The sequence below is a fragment of the Mobula hypostoma genome, chromosome 6 (genome assembly GCF_963921235.1).
Source record: "Mobula hypostoma chromosome 6, sMobHyp1.1, whole genome shotgun sequence".
NCBI classification, from domain to species: Eukaryota; Metazoa; Chordata; class Chondrichthyes; order Myliobatiformes; family Myliobatidae; genus Mobula; species Mobula hypostoma.
The window spans coordinates 107,668,751-107,695,819 of record NC_086102.1 but is presented as its reverse complement, the minus strand read 5'-3'; the positions used below and the strand labels follow the sequence as shown (position 1 = coordinate 107,695,819).

At 41.2% G+C, this 27,069-nt stretch overlaps 1 protein-coding gene across 4 annotated transcripts in view; it reads left to right on the top strand.

Moving 5' to 3' along the window:
- Nucleotides 1–27,069, top strand: part of LOC134348271 (anion exchange protein 3-like) — a 171,736-nt gene that overhangs the window by 30,624 nt on the left and 114,043 nt on the right. For 3 of the 4 annotated variants that reach the window (XM_063051402.1, XM_063051400.1, XM_063051401.1), the window contains exons 4-6: nucleotides 21,853–22,109; nucleotides 24,065–24,168; nucleotides 26,306–26,529. In XM_063051402.1, the coding sequence (XP_062907472.1) occupies nucleotides 21,853–22,109; nucleotides 24,065–24,168; nucleotides 26,306–26,529 (585 nt within the window). The remainder of the gene's footprint in view (nucleotides 1–21,852; nucleotides 22,110–24,064; nucleotides 24,169–26,305; nucleotides 26,530–27,069) is intronic. The other variant, XM_063051403.1, reaches the window with a different exon arrangement.

Here is a 27,069-nt window from a genome sequence, read left to right as displayed (position 1 = left end):
CTATATTAGCGCGCAGATTGGAAAAGCTTTTACCTGGCCTAATCCATTTAGACCAGACTGGATTTATTCAACAAAGACAAACACAGGACAACATAAGGAGAACTCTGCACATATTAGAACAGGTTAATAAGAACGAGACAGAGACAATGGTAGTAGGATTGGACGCTGAGAAAGCTTTTGATTCGGTTAGTTGGGCATTCCTATACAGAGTGTTAGGAAGATTCAGCTTTCAAGAAAGGTTTATTAAAGTAATTCAGACTCTATATGACAGCCCTACAGCCCGAATTAAGATAAATGGGGACCTCTCTGACTCCTTCATTTTAGAGAGAGGCACTAGACAGGGATGCCCAATTTCTCCTCTCCTTTTTGCGCTATATATTGAACCACTTGCCCAACTAATAAGACAGAGCGAAATCGTAAAAGGTATCAAGGTGGCAGGGATTGAACAGAAAGTGGCGTTATTCGCAGATGATGTTTTGGTCTATCTGAGTGAACCAGAAAAATCATTTATAGGATTGTTTACACTGTTGGATGACTTTGGGAAAATATCAGGTTATAAAATAAATGTAAAGAAAACGCAGGTTGTGTCCCTAAATTATACACCATCCAAAAATTGCAGGATACATACGATCTTAAGTGGGAAGCTAAATCATTAAAATATTTAGGAATAACCCTGCCGAAGGATCTTTCAACACTGTCACAGGTAAATTATGGGCCATTAATCTCAGAGATAAAAGCAGATATGCATAGATGGAATCTTATCCCCTTTTTAAGTTTAAATTCAAGGATAAATACTATAAAAATGAATATTCTTCCTCGGTTATTATATCTTTTCCGTACTTTACCAGTGGAGGTGGATGATAATCAATTCAGGGAATGGGACAAATGGATTTCCCGCTTCATTTGGCAAGGAAGGAAACCTAGAATTCGATATAACACCTTACAGTTAGGGAAGGAAGGAGGAGGTATGGTTCTTCCTTGCCTGAAAAATTATTTTTATGCCTCACAGATAACCCCTCTGTTATATTGGTGTAATAGGGAATATAAGGCTAGATGGAAGGAAATAGAATTTGGATTAGTTGACAGTTTTCCTCTTCAGGCCTCAATAGCTGACAAAGGATTGATGGCCCAGTTGGAAAAATTTAATAATGCTTGGATAAATTTTACATTAAAAGTATGGCAGAAGGTGGTTAATTCATGTGGAATTAATAACATGTTAAAACTCTTTAGATGGTGTGCATATGATACCGAATTCCTTCCCAACAGAGGAGATAAAAGATTTGAGCTATGGATAAAGAAAGGTCTTACAACCTACCTCTCATTTATAGATAAAAGAGTATTACAAAGTTTCCAAATCCTGCAGGACAAACATGGCCTAGAACATAATGACATTTTTAGGTACCTTCAAATACGAAACTATGTTAACCAGAGTTGTAGATATACAGACCTATCAACAGTAGAATTAGAATTTTTCAAGATTCTGAATTCGGCTTGCAGTTCAATACCTAGTAAATCAGTTTCTCGCCTATATAATGCACTCTCCCATGCTAAAAATGTAAATACACTGTATATTAAAGAGAAGTGGGAGAAAGAAGCGGGGTTGGTACTTTCAGAGGAGGCTTGGGGGAAAATCTGCAGCTTTCAATGGTCCTCGACTAATTCTTTGACTTGGAGAGAACATTGTTGGAAAAACATTATAAGATACTTCAAGACCCCATATCAGGAAAAATATAAAGATACAAATGTGATGTGTTGGAGAAGGTGCGACTCCAAGGAGGCAAATCATTTTCATATTTTCTGGGATTGCCCTAAATTAAGTCTATTTTGGGAAGGTATTCATAGAACATTAGTTAAGGTACTTAGGTCCCAGATACCTCTGAACTTTGAGACGCTTTATTTGGGGCATGTATTGTTCCTTGAACAGAAGGAAGATATAAAGTTGCTGCAGGCCCTCTTAGCAGCAAGTAAGAAATCAATCACTAGAAAATGGCTAAATCCAATACCACCTACATTAGAAGATTGGTACAAAATTATCTTGGAAATATTTAAAATGGAAAAGTTGACTTACTCCCTGAGAACTCAAAAAGAAACATTTTATCAAATCTGGAATAAATGGATTGAATATATAACCCCAATGCGAGCAGACTTTAGATGACTCTCCTAATGATTTATATTGCTCTTCTCATCAACACAGTAATATTGCTAACGTAAGCACCCCTAGTCTAAATGTTTGTTTTTTTTTTGGAAAATAGAGAATTAACACAAGTAAAGGGAAAGATTTGCGAAAGGGATAAAAAAAATGAAAAAATTAAGTAAATAAGTACATAGGGATTGGATAATTATGTCTGCGAGCAGGAACAAGCACGAACAAATTGGGATATAAACACCTACAATGGTTGGTATATAGGCTTGTATGCAACATTTTGGACCAGTGGAAATGGTCCAGAAGGGTTGTATGGAAACTATTATTACCATTTTTCTTAACAACTAATTTCATTACTTAGCCTAATAGGTTAGATTTACCACAGTACATAATTATCTATTTAAATGTTTATTTTCCTTTTATATCATCTCAATGTGTACTTAAGAATGTATAAATAATTGTAGTTTTATACATATAAAAAAATGGAAAAGGTTATATGTGTGAAAAAAGTACATGATAATTGTGAATTCCTTATCCAAATAAAAATAAAATTAAAAAAAAAGAAAAAGGAAATGTGGAAAGTGTGTTAAGATTGAAACACAGAGCCTTTAGAAACCCACTACCTACCATCTTGCTGGCAAATGTATAGTCTCTGGAAAATAAAACTGAAGACTTCGGAGCCAGATTGCAGTACCAGAGGGACATGAGGGACTGCTTCATGGAAATATGACTCACCCCTACCATTTCAGACGCAGCGCTGTAACCCAAGGGGGTTCAACTTCTACCACATGGACAGAACAGCAAAGTTGTTTAAAGGTAGAAGAAGAGGAGTATGCTTCATAATTAACACATTGTGGTGCACAGACATGGCAGTTCTGTCTCAGTCCTGCTCATCTGGAACATCTAGCAGTCAAGTGCAGTCCATTTTATCTGCAAAGGGAGTTTTCCGCTGCCATCCTGGTAACAGAGTCATTCCATGTCAGGTTGGCACTGGAGGAGCTGAGTACCATGATCAGCAGTCATGAAAGAGTACACACTGATGCCTTCCCTATCATTGCAGGGGATTTCAACCAGGTCAGCTTGAAGAAGTCTCTGAACAACTAGCACCACTATATCACCTGTGGAACCAAAGCAGCCACCACACTTGACCACCATCAAGAACGCTTACTGTCCCATCCCACGCCCACACTTAGGCAAGTCCAATCTCCTGGCTGCACTTCTACTCCCAGCATACAGGCAGAGACTGAAGACCACATCACTATTGGTGAGGGCCATAAAGGTATGGTCAAGGGAGATGGAGGAATACCTACAGGACAGCTTTGAATTAGTGGACTGGACAATATTCAGGGATTTGTCTTCAAATCTGAATGAATATGCCACATTTGTCACTGACTACATCAAGACCTGTGTGGATGACTGTGTGCATACCGGACGAATCCGTACCAAAAACTGCGGATGACCAGTAGATTTGTAGTCAGCTGGGGGCCAGATCTGTGGCGTTCAAGTCCAGGTATGACCTACAGAAGGATATGTTAAGAGCAAGAAAACAATTTTGATTGAAGTTAGAGATGGAATCAGATGCACGCCAGCTCTGGCAGGGTTTGCAGGCCATTACTTCCTGTAAGGCGAAACCTAACATCATGAATGGCTGTGATGCTCCACTCCCAGATGAGCTCAATGCCCTTTATGCACACTTTGAAAGGGAGGATAATACTACACCTGTGCAAATCCCTGCAGCATCTGGTGACCCCGTGATCTCAGTCTTGGAGATTGACGTCAGAACATCTTTCAAGAGGGCGAACACTAGCAAGGCATCAAGCAATGGATTAACTGGTAGGGCTGTGAAAACCTGTGCCCAATCAACTGGCAGGAGTGTTCAAGGACATCTTCAATCTCTCGCTGCTGCAGTTGGAGGTTGACAGCTGCTTCAAAAGGGTGACAATCATACCAGCACCCAGGAAGATCAGGGTGAACTGGCTCAACAGCTATTGCCCAATTGCACTCATATCTACTGTGATGAAATGCTTCGAGAGGTTGGTCATGGCCTGAATCAATTTCTGCCTAAGCAAGGACCTGGATCCACTACAGTTTGCCTATCGCCATTGCAGGTCTACACCAGATACCATCACACTGGCTCTCCGCTCCACCTTGAACCCTTAGGACAATAAAAATGCCTACCTCAGGCTGCTGTTTGTTGATTACAGATCAGTGTTCAACACAACCATACCCACGATATTAATCAGTAAGCTTCAAAGCCTGTACCTCTCTCTGCAACTGGATCCTTGACTTCCTCATCGGGAGATCATAGTCTGTGCGGATCGGAAATAATTTCTTCTTCTCGTTGATAATCAATGCTTGTTTGGCACACTTCTTTACTCTACACCCAAAATTGTCTGGCTAAGGACTGCTCAAACACCATCTATAAATTTCCCACGACAACAGTTTTTGGCAGAATCTCAGCTAGATTCAGCTAGGTGATCAGACTTCCCAAAGTGAGGGCGTGGAATAGCATGGTAGGCATCCTTAATGGTGGTGTAACAGTGATCCAGTGTGTTGTTTCCTCTGGTATTGCAAGTGATCTGTTGATGGTAATTGCTGAGTGATATTTTCAGACTGGCCTGGTTAAAATCCCCCAAAATGAAGGAGAAGGCGTTAGGGTGCACTGTTTTGTGCATGTTGATCCCATTGCTCAGATCATCTAAAGCCTGATTGACATTGGCCTGAGGTGGAATGTATACCGCTACCAAAATGATCCCAGAGAACTCGCGTGGTAGGTAAAAGGGACGGCACTTAATTGCAAAATATTCCAGGTCTGGTGAGCAGAATTGGGACAGCACTGATATATTCGTGTACTAAGAAGAGTTGATCATGAGGCACACTCCTCTGCCTCTGCTTTTGAGAGACTCTACAGAAATATCCTGACGGTGTATAGTAAACTAGTCGGCATGGAATCCGGGGAGGAGTCCATTCACAATCGGCATTGTTTCGTCAGTTTTAAGCAGCGTTAGTTCGTTTAATTGCATTAAGGCATCTTTGTTGACTGTACTGACCTTGGAAGTAGTTGTGCTTTTTAGCTGTAACAGGCTGAAACGGGAATATTTAATTGTATCCATTGAGAGTTCTATTGCCACACGAGTCGCCTCGAGGTGCCCCGGAGCCCCATTAAATTACCTCACTATTTTTGCACTACTTATTAATTTTTTTAAATAAACACATGAGATGATCGTGTTTAACAAAACCAAAGAGCTGATTATTGACTACAGGAGGAGGAAACCAGAGGTTGACGAACCAGTTTTCATTAGGTGACCGGAGTTGAAGAGCGTCAGTAAATTCCTTGGTGTTACCATTTCAGAGGATCAGTCCTGGGACCATCACGACTGCCATTACAAAGAAGGCACAGTGGCATCTCTACTTTCTTAAAAGTTTGCACAGATTCGGCATGTCATCTAGAACTTTGACAATCTCCTATAGATGCACAGTATCCTGACTGGTTGCATCATGGTTGGTATGGAAACACCGATGCCCAGGAATGGAAAGGCCTACAAAAGTAATGAATAAAGTCCAGTCCATCACGAGGAAAACTCTTCACACCATTGAGCACATCTACAAAGAATGCTGCCATAAGAAAGCAGCATCCATCATCAAGTCCGGACGAGGGGTCTTGGCCTGAAACATCATTGTTTACTCTTTTCAATAGACGCTGCCTACCTGCTGAGCTCCTCCACCATTTTGTATGTGTTGCCATCCGTTATCAAAGCCCCCCCACCATCCATGCCATACTCTCTTCTCGCTGCTGCCATTGGGGAAGGAGGTACAGAAGCTGTAAGTCCACATCACCAGGTTCAGGAACAGTTATTACCCTAGAACCATCAAGCTCCTGAACGAACATGGATAATTTCACTCACCTCTGCCTGTAATTAACATTGCGCACTCAGTAAATAACACTAAGATCTTGAGTTGCAGCATCCTTGAAAGTGAGTCCAATCACTTCCAAGGACATTACAACTCATGTTCTCAGTATTATTTATTTATTTATTTGTTTGTTTGTTTATTTATTTATTTATTTATTTATTTATTTATTTATTTATTAATTATTATTATTATTATTATTTGGTTTTTTTGTAATTGCATAGTTGTCTTCCTATGCAAATTGGTTGTCTGCCTGTGTTTCTTAGTGTGTAGTTTATCATTGATTCTATTGTGCTTCTTTGTCTCTACTGTGAATGCCTGCAAGAAAATGAATCTCAAGGTTGTATATGGTGATATATAAAAATTTTGATAATAAGTTTACTTCGAACTTTGAGATTCTGCAGACGCTGAAAATCCAGAGCAACTAATACAAAATGCAGGAGGAATGCCACTATCTAATACCAGAGGGCATGCATTTAAAGTGAGAGGAGGTAATTTCAAAGGAGATGTGAGTGGCAAGTTTTTTATGCAGTGGTGGGTGCCTCAGATGCATTGCCTGGAATGGTGGTAGAGGCAGATACATTTAAAATCCAAAGGAAATTTATTATCAAAGTATATATTTGGCACCATATACAATCTTGAGATTCATTTTCTTGTGGGCATACACAGCAAATCCAAGAAGCACAACAGAATCGATGAAAGACTGCACCCAACAGGATGGACAAGTAACCAATGTGTAAAAGACAACAAACTATGCAAATACTAAAGATAGATAGATAGGTAATTAATAAATTAATTAATATTGCAAATATAAGATGACAAGTCCTTAAAAGTAACTTCATAGGTTGTGAGAACAGTTAAGCGATGGGGCAAATGAAGATGAGTGAAGTTAGTCCCTCTGGTTCAAAAGCCTGATGGTTGAGGGATAATAATTGTTCCTGAATCTGTTGGTGTGGGTCCTGAGGCTCCTGTACCTTGTTTCTGATGGCAGCAGCGAGAAGAGAACATGGCCTGGGTTTTGGTGGTCTTTGATGATGGATGCTGCTTTCCTGCAACAGTACACCACGAGATGTGCTCAGTGGTGGGGGAGGGTTTTACCTGTGATGAACTGTGCTATATCCACTTCTTTTGGCAGGATTTTCCATTCAAGGGCGTTGGTGTTTTCATACTAGGCTGTAATGCAACCAGTCAATGTACTCTGCACCACACGTCTATCGAAGTTTGTCAAAGTTCTAGATGACATGCCATATCCTTGCAAACTTCAATGGAGGGAGAAGTGCTGCTGTGCTTCTGTAAAGGCACTTGCATGCTGGGCTCAGGACAGATCCTCTGAAATAGTAACACGGAGAAATTTAAAGTTGCTTCTAACCGTCTCCACCTCTGATCCCCCGACGAGGACTGCCTCATGGACCTGAAGTCAATAATCAGCTCCTTGGGTGAGGGGTTATCATTGTGGCACCACTCAGCCAGATTTTCAATCTCCCTCCTATGTGCTGATTCGTCAGCACATTTGATTCAGCCAATGACAGTGGTGTCGTCAGCAAACTTAAAAATGGCATTGGAGCAGTCCTTAGCCTCACAGTCATAAGTGGAGAGGGGGCTAATCACACAGCCTTGTGGTGCACCCGTGCTGATGGAGATTGTGCATCCCAGTTGAACTGTCTGGGTTCTTCAAGTGAGGAAATCGAGGATCCAGTTACACAAGGAGGTATTGAAGCCAAGGTCTTGAAGCTTATTGATTGGTTTGGGGTGATGATGGTTTTGGATGCTGGGCTGTAATTGATTAAGTGCATTTTTGCTGTGCAAATGTTCCAGGGTTGAGTGAAGACCTGCTATTGACCTGTTGTGGCAGAAGGCAAATTGGAGTGGATCCAAGTCGCTTCTCAAGCAGGAGTTGATATGTTTCATCACCAGCCTCTCAAAGCACTTCATCACGTGGATGTATGTGATATTGGATGATAATTATTAAAGCAGGTTACCACGTTCTTCTTAGGCACTAGTTTAATTGAAGCCTGCCTGAAGCAGCTGGGTATCTCAAACTGCTGAAGTGAGAGGTTAGAGATGTTGGTGAACATGCCAGCCAGTTGATCAGCATCAGTCTTTAGTACTCAGTTAAGTACCCCATCTTGGCTGGATGCTTTCTGTGAGTTCACCTTCCTGACGGATGCACTCACGTCAGCCTCAGAGACTGAAATCACAGGGTCATCAGGGACTGTGGGAGTTCATGAATGTCCTCCATGTTTTATCATTCAAAGTGAGCATAGAAGACAGTGAGTTCATCTGAGAGCGAAGCCTTGTTGTCACCTATGTCACTTGGTTTCACTTTGTAAGAGGTAATATCATTCAAGCCCTGCCACAGCTGTAGAGTACATGATTTAAGTTTGGTCCGGAATTGCCACTTTGCACATGAGATGGCTTTTCGGAGATTGTACCTGGACCTCTTGCAGTATTCGGTTGCCGGAATTGTATGGCCCTCAGCAGATTGTGTATCTCTTGGTGGGGAAGACACACATTTGTCTAGGACTGTTTTTATAAAGTCTGTGATAACTGTAGTGTATTCATTCAGATTCTCTGATGAGTCATTTAATACGACCCAGTGCATTGACTCAAAGCAATCCTGTAGCTGTTCCTCTGTCTCCTGCAACCATTTCTTTGTTGTCCTTGTCTCTGGAGCCTTGCTTTTAAGCCTTGGCCTGTATGCAAATAGGAGAAGGACGGCCAAGTGATCAGATTTCCCAAAATGCATTCTAGGCATGGAACGGTAGGCATTCAAGTTCAAGTTTAATTATTATTCAACCGTATATGAATATAACCAAACAAAAGATTTGCAAAGTTGCCAAGTTGCAAAACACATTGCCAACAGCGCACTGCAAATAGCACATATCGTTCTGATTTCAGTAAGACATGCAGTCACACAAAAAAAAAGCACAAATATCTGAGTGGCATGGCTGTATTATCCAAGTCCAACTTGTTCTTTCACTGAGCAAACACCGACAGGAGAGGCCAGCCCCCAATACATCACGATTTCAGCATGCCCAGCAGAGCTCTCTCCCTGGGCAGCCTCATCAGGTCGCTGAGTCCAAGACGACCTTGCGGCCAAGACCTTGTACTCGCCACATGCAAGGCAACGCAGCTACCCCACTATCGGTCTCGCCAATGAATGGACTTGCAGTTTTCTACATTACCAACATCCAACAGGGTTTTCCAATTCCCAGTAAAGATATCCAAGATAATTATTCACTTTACTTGGTGGATTGCGCACTGTCTTGGCACAAATGACAACACAACATTGTTCACAATAAGTCAAGCTCCATGGCTACCAAGCAACTAGCTGATGGAACAGCCCTGGATTACTTGGTGTTCTTAGTATCCAGCAGTGATATGTGTTTGTGAAAAATACACGAGACGAACAAATGCACCTTTTATTAGATCCCGAGTGGCTGCTGCATCTGAGTGCGTTACCATCCTAATGGAAGATTCCTTATTCCTCACTCCTTATTCCAGTATCACAGTGGTCAAGTGTGTTGGGAGCCCTGGTGCTGCAGCTTTTGTGCTGATGATAATTGGACATAGTTTTCTTCAATCAAGCTTGATTGATGACCCTGACTATGATTTGAAATGCGTTGGAGTGGGCAGTTTCTTGTTTGCTGGTGGCAGTACTTGATATCTTGAGTGCCTGATTAACATTGGCCTTTGGTGATATGTAAACAGCGGTCAGGATCATGGAGGGGAACTCTCTTGGTAAGTAGAATGGTCGGCACTTAATCATCAGATGTTCCAGGACCGAGGAACAAGTGTGTGACAAAACAGCCATGTCGGAGCACCAGAAGGAGTTGATCGTGAAGCACCGACCCCCACCTTTTGCCTTCTCTGAATCAGCTCAGTCCATCCTGTTTGTCGGGAAGCCATGCACCCTACACATTCAAAACTTTCAAGAGACGTTTAGATAAGCACAGGAATGTGAGGAATATGCACGTTGTGTAGGTTGATCATTTGATTACTGACTGGATTGGTTTGGCACAGCACTGTGGGCCAAAGAGCCTCTTCCAGTGCTGTACTGTTCTATGTTCAAACTCAGCAGGTCAGGCAGCATCTCTGCAGAGGAATACAGTCGATGTTTTGGGCCAAGATCCTTCATCAGGACTAGAAAGAAAGGGGGAGGAAGCCAACAACACACATAAAAGTTGCTGGTGAACGCAGCAGGCCAGGCAGCATCTCTAGGAAGAGGTGCAGTCGATGTTTCACGCCGAGACCCTTCGTCAGGACTAACTGAAGGAAGGGGAAGAAGCCAGAACACTCTCCCCCCTACGTTCTTATTCTGGCTTCTTCCCATTTCCTTTCCAGTCCTAATGAAGGGTCTCAGCCCAAAATGCCACCAGCTTATTCCCCTCCAGAGATGTTGCCTGACCTGCTGAGTTCCTCCAGCATTTTATGTTTCTTAATATATTTGTTATTGTAACTTAAGGTTTATTAAATGTATTGCACTGTACTGTTGCCACAAAGTAACAAATTCCACGACATATTAAATGAAGTCAAGACAGGAGTCAGGCAAGGCTGTATGATGCCAGCGATATTTAACCTGGTGATTGACTGGGTTATGAGGCAAAAAAATGAAAGGTAAGCTGCGAGGCATTAGATTGGCTCTATTTTCTACTTTAGAAGACCTTGACCTTGTGGATGACCTTCCGGTTAAGATGGCACTACCGAACATATGCGACAGTTTTCTGGTGGTTAAAAGCTATGAAATTTGACTAAAAACATCATTAAACATACCATTTATGAGGTAAATTGTGTTGAATTATCTCCGCAAACAGTGAACGAGTGAGCGATGGAGAGGCTAGTTTGGAGGATGAGCCGAAATGTTGCATTGCTGAAGAAGTTCCGATATCTATACAGCTGGCCTGGGAGTGAGTTGCTGGGCCGCATGATCTAGACCCAGAGCCTATCGAAGCAGCGATGCCCGAGTCCTAGTGCGAGGTACCATTCACTGTTTAGACAATTTAAGCGCCAGCCCAGATCAGAGTTGAGAGCTCGTTTTGCTCTCTCTTTCTCGCTCTGCAATCTTCACTTCTCTCTACAGGGTGCCAGAGCCTTTCGCTGTCCCGCTGTTTGGTCAATGTAAACACCGGCCCAGACAGGCTGAAAAGACAAGGTGTTGGAAGGGATGAGAGTCGATTTCACTCATTCTCTGCGATGGTCATCTCCATGGCGCTAAGGCTATGAAGACTGCCCTAGCTGCTGTGCTCCGTGCTCACTAATATGATGAAGAGATAAGTGAGGCATTGGGCCTACTCCGAGCTGCTCTGGGGTTCAGATCTGAGGACTCAGTTTTGGTTCAGAATGTTGTTGCTTGCTTCACTTGTTTGCATGATACATTTCTTTCTCTTGTGTATCAAGTGTTGGTCTTTTATTTTTATTTTTATTTGTTCTTTTTCTTTAAATTGTGTCCTTTCTGGTTTCTTGCTTTGTGGCTACCTGTGAGCAAGCAAATCTCAAGGTTGTATAATTTATACATTCTTTGATAATAAATGCACTTGAATCTTGAATTGCTATCACATACACATGCAAGAGAAAACTCAGTGCCTATGTACCTTGGTGGACAGGTTGGACTCAGAGTCATCCAGAGAAAGATTGAGACCATAACCCTCAGTCCTCCTGTCAAGGCAGATGGCATCAACTTACTCAGCACCAGCAGATTCATCTACCTGGGCAACATCACTCAGTTGAATGGTGGGACCAAGGATGGCATCCAGTGTAGACTCAGAAAAGCTAGAAATGCCTTCAGATCAATGAGCAACCTATGGGGATAAACCAAGTACTGCACGCACACCAAGGTGAAGGTGTACAGAGCTGTGTTCTGTCCACACTCTTGTATGGGTCAGAATGCTCACATTTGACAGAGGGCGACCTTGCCAAGCTGTTGTCATTCCACATCATGAGCCTCTGGAAGATCCTCCGTGTTTTCTGGCCAAGAAAGATCTCCAGCCACCCCCTACTCCTTCTGTGTCACCTAGAGAACATGGCCACAATCATAATGAGGAAATGTTGGAAAGAGAATGGGCACTTGATGAGAAGAGAGCCTAACTCCATCATCAAGGCATCACTTCACTGGACCCCTAAAGGGCAGAGGAAACCAAAGACAACTTGGGACTTTACTGTAGAGGCAGAAATGAGGACCCTGAACCACACCTGGGCACGATAGGGAAGATGGCCAAGGACAGATAGAGAGGAAGGACTTTCATTGATGCCCTAAATGTCAGCAGCATAATGGGCAGTAAGTAAGTTGGGCATTGCAATTTGGGAAGTCAAATCCAGCTAGACGTGTACAGTAAATATTGAAGTGTAAAAACCACGGAGAAGGGCAGATCATACTGAGGTAGATTGTGAGGTCAATACTCCATTTTATTGTACAAGAGTTCTTTTTGCTCCTTCATTAATCCCTTGGCTCTGTAGGGTTTTTGAGGCTTCATTGAAACTTGGTAAACTTCCTGAATCTTTCAATAGAGCGTCAATTTCTCTAATATTAAAGAAGGATAAAGATCCTGCTCAATGTGCATCTTATAGACCAATATCTTTATTAAATGTTGATTCTAAAGTTTTTTCTAAGTTATTAGCAAATAGATTAGAAAAAGTACTTCCTTCTATTATTTCGGAAGACCAAACGGGTTTTATTAAAGGTCGTTACTCTTTTTATAATATTCGCACACTGTTAAATATCATTTATACTCCCTCACAAAATGTTCCTGAGTGTGTCATCTCTTTAGATGCTGAGAAAGCTTTTGATAGAGTAGAATGGCCTTATTTATTTAAGGTGCTTGAAATGTTTAATTTTAGCTCGAAATTTATATCCTGGATTAAACTGTTATATCATTCTCCTGTGGCCTCGGTCCGTACTAACTCTTTAAGTTCACCTTTTTTCCCTCTTTTTCGAGGTACTCGACAAGGTTGTCCTCTTAGTCCCTTATTATTTGATATTGCATTAGAACCTCTTGCAATTGCCATTCGAGAATCTCCAAATATTACTGGGATAACTCGGGGCTTAAAGTCCCATAAATTATCACTCTATGCTGATGATTTACTTTTATATATTTCTAATCCTCAAAAATCCATCCCGGCTGTTTTAGAGCTATTAGCACAATTTGGTCTTTTTTCAGGTTATAAATTAAATCTTAGTAAGAGTGAACTCTTTCCGATTAATAAACAACTTCCCTTATATTATAAATTTCCATTTAAATTGATTAATAATTATTTTTCATATCTTGGGATTAAAATTATTTGTAAATACAAAGATTTATTTAAGACTAACTTTTTACCATTAATAGACCATATTATTCAACTTTCATCTAAATAGTTTCCTTTATATTTAACTTTGATTGGTCGTATTAATGCAGTTAAGATGTTTTTTTTGTCAAAATTTTTATATATATTTCAGGCATTACCAATCTCTGTTCCAAAATCTTTTTTTGACAAAGTTGACTCTAAAATTTCTTCATTTATTTGGCAGAATAAAAACCCAAGACTGGGTGAAATACATTTACAGAAAGCTAAGAGAGATGGAGGTTTAGCATTACCTAACTTTAGATTTTATTATTGGGCAATTAATATTCGACATATGAAATTCTGGTTACTTGACCAGGATATACTATCCATTCCTAAATGGGTAGCATTGGAATTACAATCTGTTCAGGGTTTTACACTTGGCTCTATTTTAGGTTCCTCTCTTCCTTTTGATTTGAAACGCCTTAAACAGGTGTCTAACCCGATAGTTAAATATACCTTACGTATTTGGTTTCAATTCAGAAAATTTTTTGATCTTAATCAATTTGGGTTAGCGATTCCTATTTTAGGTAAAATATTTTTTCCTCTCTCTTTTACGGATCGTGCTTTTCAAATTTGGAAGACTAAGGGTATTTCACGGTTTTTGGATTTATTTTTAGATGGTTCCCTTATGTCTTTTGAACAATTATCTAATAAATATAACTTATCAAGAATACATTTTTTTAGATATCTACAAGTTAGAAATTTCCTAAGTACTATACTTTCTTCCTTTCCAATGCTTCCTCCTACATACATTTTAGATACTATAATCAACCTTAATCCATGTCAGAAAGGTGCATCGGCTATGATTTATAATATTATTATGAAACTTAGGAAAGCTCCATTTGATAAGATTAGGGTAGATTGGGAACAGGAATTGGGGTTTACCATTTCCGTGGATGACTGGGGGCAGATTTTACAATTAGTCAATACTTCCTCTATCTGTGCTAAACATTCCCTAATTCAATTTAAAGTTGTTCATAGAGCACATATGTCCAAAGATAAGTTAGCGCGCTTTTATTCTCATATTAATCCTTTTTGTGATAGATGTCCGGGGCAGATAGCCTCTTTAACTCATATGTTTTGGTCTTGCCCTACTTTGGAAACTTTTTAGAGAGACATTTTTAATATTATCTCCAAGGTATTGAATATAGATATCTCTCCTCACCCTATTACTGCTATCTTTGGACTACCTAAAATTTCCAGTAATCTTTCCCCTTCAGCCCGTAGAATGATTGCATTTCTTACTTTAATGGCGAAAAGATGTATCTTACAACATTGGAAAGAGCTTAATGCTCCAACTACCTTTTTTTGGTTTTCTCAGACGATATTATGCTTGAATCTGGAGAAAATTAGAAGCAATCTTTATGACTCCTCATTTAAATTTGAACAGACTTGGAGATCTTTTATTCAATATTTTCATTTAATGTAATATATACCCTTCTTGTTTTTTTTTACTGTTTTTAATGGAGGTCGGGGTTGAGGACGTGATTTTAAGTTTAACTCTGTTTGGTTTCAAGTTAGCCCATTGCTTTGCTTTGCTTTTAGTTAGTTGCACGGTGGGTTTTTTTGGGGGGGATTTTTTCCTTTTCTCTATTGATATATATACAAAAATTAGTATACTATTATGTTACCTTGGTATGTTATGTTTAAATTACATTGTAGTTTTTTTTTTGTATTAATATCTTCTGTAATTTTATTATATTCTAACAGTGTATTAGTGTCTATATGGCTTACCTTTTTGTATACTTATTCAATAAAAAGATTTAAAAAGAAAGAAAGAAAGAGTTCTGTTCAGGAGACTGCTAACAATGGGTTAGAAGCTGTCCTTCAGCCTGCCGGTACAAGCTTTCAGGCTTTTGTATCTTTTGCCTGGGAGAGGGGAGGAGAGGGAAGAGTGCAGTAAAACAGAAGGATCTGGGAGTACAAGTACAAAGTTGGCTGAAAGTGTGTCACGGGTAGACAGGGTGGTGGTCTTTGTCTGTCAGGGCTTTGACTTAAGGAGTAGGAATATTATATTGCAGTTGTCAAGACATTGGTGAGGTTGCACTTAGAGTATTGAGTATAGTTTGGGTCAGCCCATTGTAGGAAATAAGTCATTATGCAGGAGAGAACTGGTATTGGTTTATTGTTGTCAATGTGTAAAGATACAGTGAAAAGATGGTCTTGCATACCGCTCTTTCAGATCAATTCATTACATGGTGCTTTAATAGAGAACAAGGTAAAACTATAACAGAATGCAGAATAAAGTGTAACAGCTACAGAGGAAATGTAGGGCAGGTGAACAACAAAGTGCAAGATCGTAATTAGAACATTTTGACAAGAACAGGCCATTCGGTCTAACAAAGCTTGCCAATTTCCTATTCGCATAGTGTGATGAAGTAACTACCAAGTTTAGATTTGAAAGTCTCTAAGGTACTACTCTCAACTACACAAATAGATAGTTTGTTTCATTTGCCCACAACTCACCGTGTGAAGAAATGCTTCCTGATGTTAGTCTGAAACCGCCCTTTAACCAGTCTCCACCCTTGTCCTGTGTCCTCGTTGATGGATTAATTTTGGAATAGCAGTTGCATCCACTTTACTTATACCCTTAATGATTTTGAACACCTATCATGTCTCCTCTCATTCTACATCTACTTCGGTTACAAAGATTTAATTCTTTCAATCCTTCTTCATAGGTCATACCCTGCAGACCTGGAATGAGTTCAGTCACCCTTCTCTGAACTCTCTTCTGTGCCTTCACATCCTTTAAACAATACGGAGACCAGAATTGTACACGGTACTCAAGGTGTGGCCTCACAAGTGTATTAAAAAGCTTAAGGAGTACGTCTTTTGACCTGAACTGCTCTGAGTGCATTATATAGCCCAGCATTCTATTAGCCTTCCTAATTGCCTCCGTGCATTGTCTAGTTGTTGATATTGATGAGTCTACCAGGATGCCCAACTTCTTATACAGTGCACTTTCTTACTCAAGATCACCTGTTGTATATTTACATTTAATATTTCTACTTCCTATATGTAATACTTTACATTTACTTACATTAAATTTCATTTGTCATTTATCTGCTCACATCTGGATTTTGTTTGGATCTAATTGCATTGATTCTGCTGCATGAATGTTATCAGCCCATCCCCTTGATTTTGTGTCATTGGCAAAGTTTACTAGTTTATTTGTTATGTGCTTAACCAAGTCATTAATGTAAATTAAAAACAGCAGGGGCTCCTAAACCAATCCCTGCGGAACCCCACTTTTAACATCTTCTAGATGTGAAAATAATCCTCTCACCATAACTTGCTGTTTTCTGATTTTGAGCCAATTCTGCACCCATTCACATAGCTTACTGTGAATCTCCTGTAATTTGTTTATTAACCTCTCATGGGGTATCTTGTCAAAAGCCTTCTGAAAGTCCAAGTAAATGATACCAACTGCTCTATTGTTATCAGAAATTTTAGTTGCCTCTTCATAGAACTCAAGCATTTTAGTAAAACATGATATACTAATTTTCTGAATCCATGCTGGCTTTCTGCTAACACGCCTGTTCTTATCAGTTGCTTTTCCAACTCATTATTTATTATTGTTTCCATTATCTTGCCTGCAATACACATTAAGCTTTCTGGTCCATGGTTACCAGGGTCAGTATGGTCACCCTTCTTACTGTATATACTGGGACCATGTTAGCCTATTTCCAGTCCTCAGGGATTTCACCAGCCTTCAATAACTTCTGAAAAATACATGTTAGAGATTTGTATATATAATCATAGACCTCTTTAAGTACCCTTGGATATACGTTGTCTGGTCCTGGAGATTTATTAACTTTCAGCCTTTTCAGCTGAGGCAGGACCTCATTTTCTAAGATCCCTGCCACTTAAAACAACCTTATTTTTCTCTACCTATTGCTAACATCTTCACAGGTGAATACTTTAGCAAAATATAAGTCATGATTATCTGCAATGTCCTTTTCTGCATAATTTATCACCTCACTGTTATTTCTATACAATTAACATCCTCCTTGACTTAACTACTAAAATATTGAAAAAATCTCTTAGGATCAATCTTAGCATTATCACAATATCCTTCTCAGCCTGCCTTTTGGCAATCCAAATTTCCCTCTTGACTATAGTTCTCTTATTTTCAAATGCCCTACAGTTAATATCATGACTATTTTGTTCTGTATTCTTTATATGGCTGTCTTCTCTGCAATAATTTTATTGTATACCTTTATTCATCCATGTAGTTGATCTGTTGTTTTTATTGCTTCTCCCGACCTTTGGGGAGGGGGTGAACATTTCCTGCACTGCGTGTATTACCTCTTTAAATTGACCCCATTGTTCCTCGACTGACTGTATGTCAAACAGTCCTTCCAGTTTACCTTCTGCAGTCTCCGCTGCATCTGCACAAACTTTTCTGAAATTCAGTTTAATGGCTTTGGCTTTTTCTGATATAGTCTCCCAAAAAACTTCGAAACTAACTAACACCTCACTATAGGAAGGAAGTGGAAGCATTGGAAAGGGTACAGAGGAGATTTATCAGGATGCTGCCTGGTTTAGAGAGTATGCATTATGATCAGAGATTAAGGGACCTAGGGCTTTACTCTTATGAGAGGAGACATGATAAAGGTATACAAGATATTAAGAGGAATAGATAGAGTGGACTGCCAGCGCCTCTTCCCCAGGGCACCACTGCTCAATACAAGAGGACATGGCTTTAAGGTAAGGGGTGGGAAGTTCAAGGGGGATATTAGAGGAAGGTTTTTCACTCAGAGAGTGGTTGGTGCATGGAATGCTCTGCCTGAGTCAGTGGTGGAGGCAGATACACTAGTGAAGTTTAAGAGACTACTAGACAGGTATATGGAGGAATTTAAGGTGGGGGTTATATGGGAGACAGGGTTTAAGGGTCAGCACAATATTGTGGGCCGAAGGGCCTGTACTGTGCTGTACTAGTCTATGTTCTATGTTCTATGTTCTAACAATGTTATGACATTCCTAAAGGCTCAACAACTTCCGTACTCAAAATTCTATACTGATTGTTACAGCATATCAAATCTAGACAGGCCTCACCTCTTGTTGGTGCATTAACATACTGGGTCAAAAAACAATCATTCAATAACTCAACAAATGCACTTTCCTGTAATCCATTAATCACTGGGTCCTCCCACTCAGTATTTGGAAAATTAAAGTCACCCAGATCTATGACATAACCCTCAGAACTTGCTTTTTTAATATTCTGATAGAGTTGTTTATTAAAATCACAATCAGCATTAGGGGGTCTATAACATACACCCGATGTTATTCCTTTATCCTTATAGCTTTAAATTTTCATCCAGATATCTTTGCTAAGTCTCAATTCATCACCTATGATAAGCACATTTAAATTCTTTCTTATATGTATGGCTCCTCCTCCACCTTTACAATCTTGCCTGTCTTTCCCAAGTAAGGTATATCCTTTAATACTACATTCATCACCATCCTTTGAGGTCAGCTGGGTTTCAGTTTTTGCTATTGTATCATTTTTATATGTACTTGCATATAATTCCAGCTCATTTATTTCATTCTTAATATTTCTTGCATTTATACAGGCCATCCTTAGTCTATTACTGAGGTTTTTTCCTATTCCAACCCAGTTTTATATTTTTGAAGCCTATAATTGGTTTATGTCCTAATATATTATTCTCCACTAAGGTGTTTAAACAGTTGAGCCTGGCCTGTTCTAATTTCCCTGTGCACCCCCCACCCCATTCCTGAGTTTAAGCAGTCCTCAGCTAACTGAAGCTTTTGTCTGCTCAGTACATTAGTTCCCCTCCAGTTCAAATGTAAGCTGTCCCGGTGGTATAGGTTCCATCTGCCCCAATGTCCCATAAACCTATGACCCTCTAACCTACACCATGATTTGAGCCACGCGTTAAATCTTCTCATCTCCTTAATCGTAACTGGACTGGCGCATGGCATAGGCAGAACTTCTGAAAAGACCACCTTGTCAGTTCTGCCCCTAAGCTTCCCCCCTAACTCTTTAAATCTGTCTTACATGACTGACAGCCTGCTCTTACCCATGTCATTTGTTCCAATGTGGACAATGGCTCTGGATCTACCCCAGGTCTGGCCAGGAGCTTATCTACTCATCCAGGGAGATCTCCTACTTGTGCTCCTGGTAGGCAAGGCATTGTAAGTACAGACCCATTCTTACCCCCACCCTCCCAATAATTGAGTCCCCTACTATCACTACTTCCTTTTTACGGATTTAGGTTTAGGATTAGAGAGGCTCCTATGTCCTACCTACCACCCCAGAGGTTTCATGGTTCTTGTTGAGCATTGCTAGATGTTCAAAATGGTTGGACACTTCCATCTCTGGGGTTGATGCCCCCAGACAATGTATGCCTCTTACCCTGAGCTTCCTTCCCATGGTCACCCACCTGTCTCTTTCTTTCTGGTCTGGAGTCTCAACCGTAGCTCTCTTGGGGTGCTCATTATTTCCCTAAATGATATCTGGAGCTCAACTGAAATTCTCGACAACATCGCAGGTCAGCTACCTCATCCCCAAGTTCAGCTACCTTGTTCCCGAGGTTTAAAAACGCAAACAACAGGAATTCTGCAGATGCTGGAATTCAAGCAACACACATCAAAGTTGCTGGTGAACATAGCAGGCCAGGCAGCATCTCTAGGAAGAGGTACAGTCGACGCTTCAGGCCGAGACCCTTCAGACTGACGAAGGGTCTCGGCCTGAAACGTCAACTGTACCTCTTCCTAGAGATGCTGCCTGGCCTGCTGCATTCACCAGCAACTTTGATGTGTGTTGTTCCCGAGGTGTTCGATTAGTTGACATTTCTCACATATTAATTCTCCAGGGGAACAAGTTTCCGTGAATCTGATCGTAAGGCAAGACTGAGGCTGCATTATTATACTTTTCGGGGGGAAGAAGTACTGAACTACTGAAGATTAAGTGATCATATTTATTTAAATTCTTAAAAGTAAACTACTATTTATACTACTATTCCTACTTTGCTCCCGGTGTACCAGTTTGAGCCTAACAATTAACATGTGCTTGGACCTTCCCCAGGCTTTCTAGATTTGCGTTCTCCAATCGATTCGCTTTCTCCACTGATAAACTATACCATGAAGCGACTCTTGGTCCCACCTTGTTAGGCCTACAACAACTTCCCCTCTATCTAATTATTGCTCGCTTTACCGTCGAAAACACACAAGGTGCCTCTTTTACTGCTAGCAAATTGATTATGCAAAAGCAAAAGAAGATCTGGTCGCCCAAAACAAGAGATAGGCCGGAGCAAAGCGACCAAACACAAGTTACATAAGCAGCCACGTCCAAAATTTAAAACGGAAAAAAAGAACACTACAGACCAAACCTTTGTCTCACTCTCTCACACGTTCCAAAACCAACGTGCACAGTAGGGCTGGAGTCTGCCGCATCAGCAGCACAACCCGGAAGTGCGTCACAACAAAGCTCATTTTATTGTACAGTCATTTTGAAGATGTGCTGAAGGATCCTGCATCTCATGTTTTCAATATTCATCATCATCATTATTATTATTTCTTTTTGTATTTGCACAGTTTGTTGTCTTTTGCACACTGGTTGTCGCCTGTCCTGTTGGGTGCGGTTTTTCATTGATTCTATTGTGTTTCTTGTATTTACTATGGATGCCTACAAGAAGATGAATTCCAGGGTTGTATATGGTGACACTCATGTAATTTTCCTGAACTTTGAACTTTGGAGAGGTTCATTCAACACTCTGATGCTGAGCCAGGTGGTACATGCTTTCTGCCTTTTGTATCTTCTGCCCAATGGAGAGGGGAGAAAATAGAGTGTCTGGGGTGGGTGGGGTCTTTGATTATGCTGGCTGCTTTACTGAGGTTGTGAGAAGTGTACAGGGCAGCGTAGTTTTAAGGTGGTAGAGGAAAGATTTAAAAGACACCTGAAGGGCATCTTCCTCACACCGAGGGCGGTAAGTATATGGAGCAATCTGACAGAGGCAAGTACAAAGACAACAGTTAAGAAATATTTGAATAAATGCATGTATAAATGCAGGCAAGAGTCATGATTCAAAGTTATCTATTGTCATTCTTTTGTACATGAATGTAAAGACGAGCAAAATGATTGTTACTCCAGATCTGATGCAGCATATAAAAAACACAAGAAGCACAAAGATCACAATAAATTTAAATGTAGATTCAGTACTATAAAACACAATGTACAAATAACTGCTTGAGAGAGGCTATGTATATAGGGTTAGCTTATTTCCATAGATGGATTGTATGCACATTAGTAAGTTAGGTGCAGGGGTACTTGAACATAAGGTGACTCTGACGTGAAATGGTAATGGTAAAGGTTTAGGGATTTATTGGAGGGAATGGGACTAGCACACGTGGGCACTGTGGGGTTTGGACTGCTGTGACTGCTTCCATGTCATATGACTCTATGGCTCTAAGAGGGACCACATGGTCTCTGCGCTGAAGTTCTCTGTAATCTCCAGATCACCGGCGCACCTCCCTTCATGTCCACCACCCCCTCTCCACCCGCTTGCCGCTGCACATGTGCTTCAGGAGGAAGGTTCTTCACTCAGAGCGGAAGAGGAAGAAAAAGAGAAAGAAGAAAAAGACGTCGGTGCCGCCGTCGGAGGAGACACCCACCATCCAAGAGGTGGACGAGGAGGAAGACGAGGAGGTCTCGGAGGTGGAGGTACAGGACAAGGAGCTGTCGGCAAGTGAGGAGGCACACGACCCACCACAGGTGAGGGGCCAGACTGCCCTGATCGGTCAGGGAGTGCACCAAGGTCACTCTCCCCTGACCTCCACTCCAAACACAGGGGAGAGCATATAGGAGAGGCACAGGAGTCTGCAGACGCTGGAATCTGGAGCCATGCACAATCTGCTGGAGGAACGCGGCCGGTCGAGTAGATCTTGTCCAACACATTGACCAGTGTTCTGCCTCCACAGATGCTGCCTGACCTCCTGACTTCCTCCTGTAGTTTGTGTTTTTGTTGTGGCTATTCCAGATTAACGTCCCTTCTGTTGCTATGTCTGGTTGTGGCCAATGCAGCATGATCCACCTTACCACACCAGCTAACCACATATTGTATAACAGAAATATTTTAAAAATCATTCCTAGTTTTTTTTCTGATTCAGCACCAAGGAGGCATCGTACATGTGTAAAAGGTTATAAGAAATTATGCCATTAGACTTACATAAAGAGTAAAATAGACCATAAGACTGTAAACGTAGGAGCAAAATTAGGCCATTTGGCCAATTGAGTCTGCTCTACCATTTGATGATCCCTCTCAACCCTTCTCCCCATAATCTTTGATGCCCTTAATAACCAGGAACCTATCAACTTCCGCTTCAAATATATCCAATGTCCTTGGCATCCACAGCTGTCTGTGGTAAAGAATTCCACAGATTCACTATCCAAGAAGAAAAGGAAAACGATTAATAATCATAAATCGGAGAATTAAGAATAGGAGTTGGGATGTTACATTGAAGTTGGATGAGATGTTGGTGAAGCCTAATTTGGTGTATTGTGTGAAGTTCTGGTCACCTACCTGCAGGGAAGATATCAATGAGATTGAAAGAGTGCAGAGAAAATTTACAAGGATGTTGCAGGACTTGAGGAGCTGAGTTATAGATTGAATAGGTTAGAACTTTATTCTGAAGTGTAGGAGAATGAGGGGAGATTTGACAGGTATGCAAAATTATGATGGTTATAGATAGGGTAAATACATGCAAGCTTCTCCCCCTGAGTTTAAGTGACATTAGAACTAGAGGTCATGGGTTAAGGGTGAAAGGTGAAATATTTAAGGGAATCATGAGGGGAACTTCTTCACTCAGAGGGTGGTGAGAGTGTAGAAAGAGCTGCCAGCAGAAGACATAGGTGGGAGTTTGATTTCAACATTTAAGAGAAGTTTGGATAAGTACATGGGAGGGAAGGGTATGGAGGGCTGTGGTCCAGGTGTGTGTCAGTTACACTAGGCAGAATAATAGTTTGACACAGACTAGATGGGCTGAAGGGTCTGTCAAGGTTATGCTCTATGACTCTATGGTTCCAAAAGAGATTAAAATATACCAATCACTGAGCCACTCCACATACACAGGTTAATTGGTCACGGTAAATTATCCTATGATTGAGTTAAGAATAATATATATATAAAAGGAATATTAGGAATCTGTGTTATATATATAAATTGAGTAACAGGTATATGTATCTGTTATTCAATTTAACAGGATCTAATACACAGGATTTATATACTCCCTGAACCTGACAATTAATTCCTAGTTTGTAACTCACTCCCTGGGATCTGTAATTCTACATATAGACCCCTGACTGGATATGTGAAGGGGTGTGTTACAACCTAATGCTGGGATTCAGGTGTTTTAAACATCGATCCCTGTGAATGGGTTATAGGTTAGAATGTAATCAGAAGCTTCGGTGTTACAACCTAATGCTGGGACTCAGGGGTTTTATACATTGATCCCTGTGAATGGGTTATACGTTAGAATGCAATCGGAAGCTTCGGAAGGGTCGAGACATTTACGTACAGAGTAACATTTTCCCTAGGACTGAAGTACTGGATCAGTCAGGAGCAGGGATTGCTATTGTGTGGATGGCTCGTTCGGTGATCTAGGCAATGCTGTGGGTCACTGGGCTTTCTGTGTGCAGTCGACCTGACACGTGCTCTCTGCCCCCGCCAGTTCCTCATTACTTCTCGTGACTCGATGGAGAGCCTGCTGATGGAGGAGCAGATCCTGCAGCCCTGTGAACCACTCCCAGAGACAACATCAATGCTGGCAGAAAGGTCAGACTCAGACCGCGCGTGTCTGTGTGTCTGTGTGTGTGTATGTGTGTGTGTGTGTGTATATGGGTGTATGTGTATGTGTGTGTGTGTGTATGGGTGTGTGTGTGTGTGTCTGTGTGTGTGTGTGTGTGTGTGTGTGTGTATGTGTGTGTGTGTCTGTGTGTGTGTGTGTGTGTGTGTGTCTGTGTGTGTCTGTGTGTGTCTGTGTGTGTGTGTCTGTGTGTGTGTGTATGTGTGTGTCCGTGTGTGTGGGTGTGTGGGTGTAAGTAACTAATGGTCCCATATGGTGATGGGATGATTGGTGCCCAGGATTGTGAGACTAGTGGCGGGGGTCAAAAATTCCTGGAAAAGGCCCTTAATGAATGCACAATCTTGTAGACAGCAGGGAAGGAACTGAAGGTGGGGAGATATTGGGAGTCACAGCAACATTTACCCCCACTGTAGAATGACCCTGGGAAACATTGGTCCTGTTTACCCCCAGAGAAGACACTCACTGCCCACTGCCACTTCCACTCAGTGGCCACTTTATTAGGTACACCTGTACACCTGCTTATTAATGCAAATATCAAATCAGCCAAACATGTGGCAGCAACTCGATGTGTAAAAACATGCAGACGCATTCAAGAGGTTCAGTTCTTGTTCAGTCCAAACGACAGAATGGGGAAGGAATGTGATCTAAGTGACCTTGACCGTGGAATGATTGTTGGTGCCAGAAGGGGTGGTTTGAGTATCTCAGAAGTTGCTGATCTCCTGGGATTTTCACACAGAGCAGACTCTAGCGTTCACAGAAAATGGTGCAAAAACCAAAAACACCCAGTGAGTGGCAGCTCTGTGGGTGAAAATGTCTTGTTAATGAGAGAGGTCAGAGGAGAATGGCCAGACTGGTTCAAGCTGACAGTTACTCAAATAAGCACACGTTACGTCAGTAGTGTGCAGAAGAGCATTTCTGAATGCACAATGTGTCAAACCTTGAAGTGGATGGGCTAGAGCAGGAGAAGACCACAAGCATACACTAAGTGGCCACTTTATAAGATACAGGACTGCCTGGGTGGTGATAGAGGCAGAAGTATTCGAGATTTTTAAAGGCCATTTAGATAGACACATGGATGTGGGGAAAATGGAAGGATATGGACATTGTGCAGGCAGAAGAGATTAGCTTAGTTGGCCATTTGATTACTAATTTAATTGGCTTAGCACAACATTGTGGGCTGAATGGCCTGTTCCTGTACTGTACTGTTTTGTGTCTATGTTTAGGGGCTACCTAATAATGTGGCACTGAGTCTATATTGGAATATAGAAGAGTACAGCACAGGAACAGGCACTTCAGCTCACAATGTTGTGCCAAATTAAACTAGTAATCAAACACCTGACTAAACTAATCCTTTCTGCTTACACGATATCCATTTATCTAGTTTTGTAATTTATGGATATTTTTATTTCTTGCACTCTACTACTGTCACAATAAAACAAATTTCACAATATACTTCAGTTCTAAAGAACCTGATTCAGGTTCTGTCTTTCAAAGAGCCTCTTCGACGCCCCTATCATACCCAGAATCAGGTTTATTATCACCGGTATAGGTTGTGAAATTTGTGTTTTGTGGCAACAGTGTAGTCCAAGGCATAGTATATGTTCTATAAATTATAATAAGAAATATATTTTTAAAAAGAAACAAGTAGTGCAGACTGAGAGCAAAAAAATAGTGAGGTGGTGTTTATGGGTTCATTGTTCAGAAATCTGATGGCGGAGGGGAAGAAACTGTCCCTAAAATGCTGAGTGTGTGTCTTCAGGCACCTGTAGCTTCTACCTGATGGTAGCAATAAGAAGAGGGCATGTCCTGGATGATAAGGTCCTTACTGATGGATGCCACTTTTTTGAGGCATCACTTTTTGAAGATGTCCTTGATGGTGGGAGATAAGTGACCATGACAGACTGGCCGAGTTTACAAGCCTCACAACTTCTTTCAAACCTGTGCATTGGTGCCTCCATACCAGACGGTGATGCAACCAGTTAGATTGCTCTCCATTGTACATCTGTAGAAATTTGCTGGAATCTTTGGTGACATATGTAACAAAGCACAGCACAGTGTCTCAAGGACTATACAGTCATCTGACATTTATCTCTGCCTATTCCTCAGCTGTACGGGACCTTCCCCGGATTCCCCGGACATCTCTCCAAACAGCCACGGAAAGCGGAAGTCAGTGCACCGGGTGGCAGGTGCCCAGAGGACGAGTTACAACCTGGAGGAGCGGGTCTGTATCGGAAGCATGACCTCACTGGGGCCTGCTGTGTACCAAAAGGTGCCGACAGATGAGGCTGAGGCTCAGATGTTAGCCACTGTTGACTTGGACGACATGAAAAGTAAGAATACATCTCTCCATGACCATGAACAATGAGTTTAAGTTCAAGGTCAAGTTTATTGTCATCTGACTGTACATATATACAACTAAATGAAACCATGTTCCCCTGGACCAATGTGTACCCACAAAACATATATCACACAAAATATTACCATAAATAAGTTAATAAAATATCGAGAACTTGCTAACAGAAACTGACAAATGTATCCAAAGTAATTCCACCTTGGGACACCACATCACAAGCTCAAAACTTGTTCTCATTCTCCTGAAACCATGGATTGGACTGCTAGAAATTGAGCTAGTCCAGAGCAAATCATAATCAGAAATGATTCTGCAGATGCTGGAAATCCACAGTAACACACACAAGATGCTTGGGGATTTCAGCAGATCAGGCAGCATCCATGGAGAGTAATAAAAGGTCAACATCTTGGGCCAAGACTCAGGGTCCTGCTGAAGAGTCATGGCACAAAACATCAGCTGTGTATTCCTCTCCATTTTGTGGGTGTTACTGTTTGTCTAGAGCAATACAGAACTGCTCAGT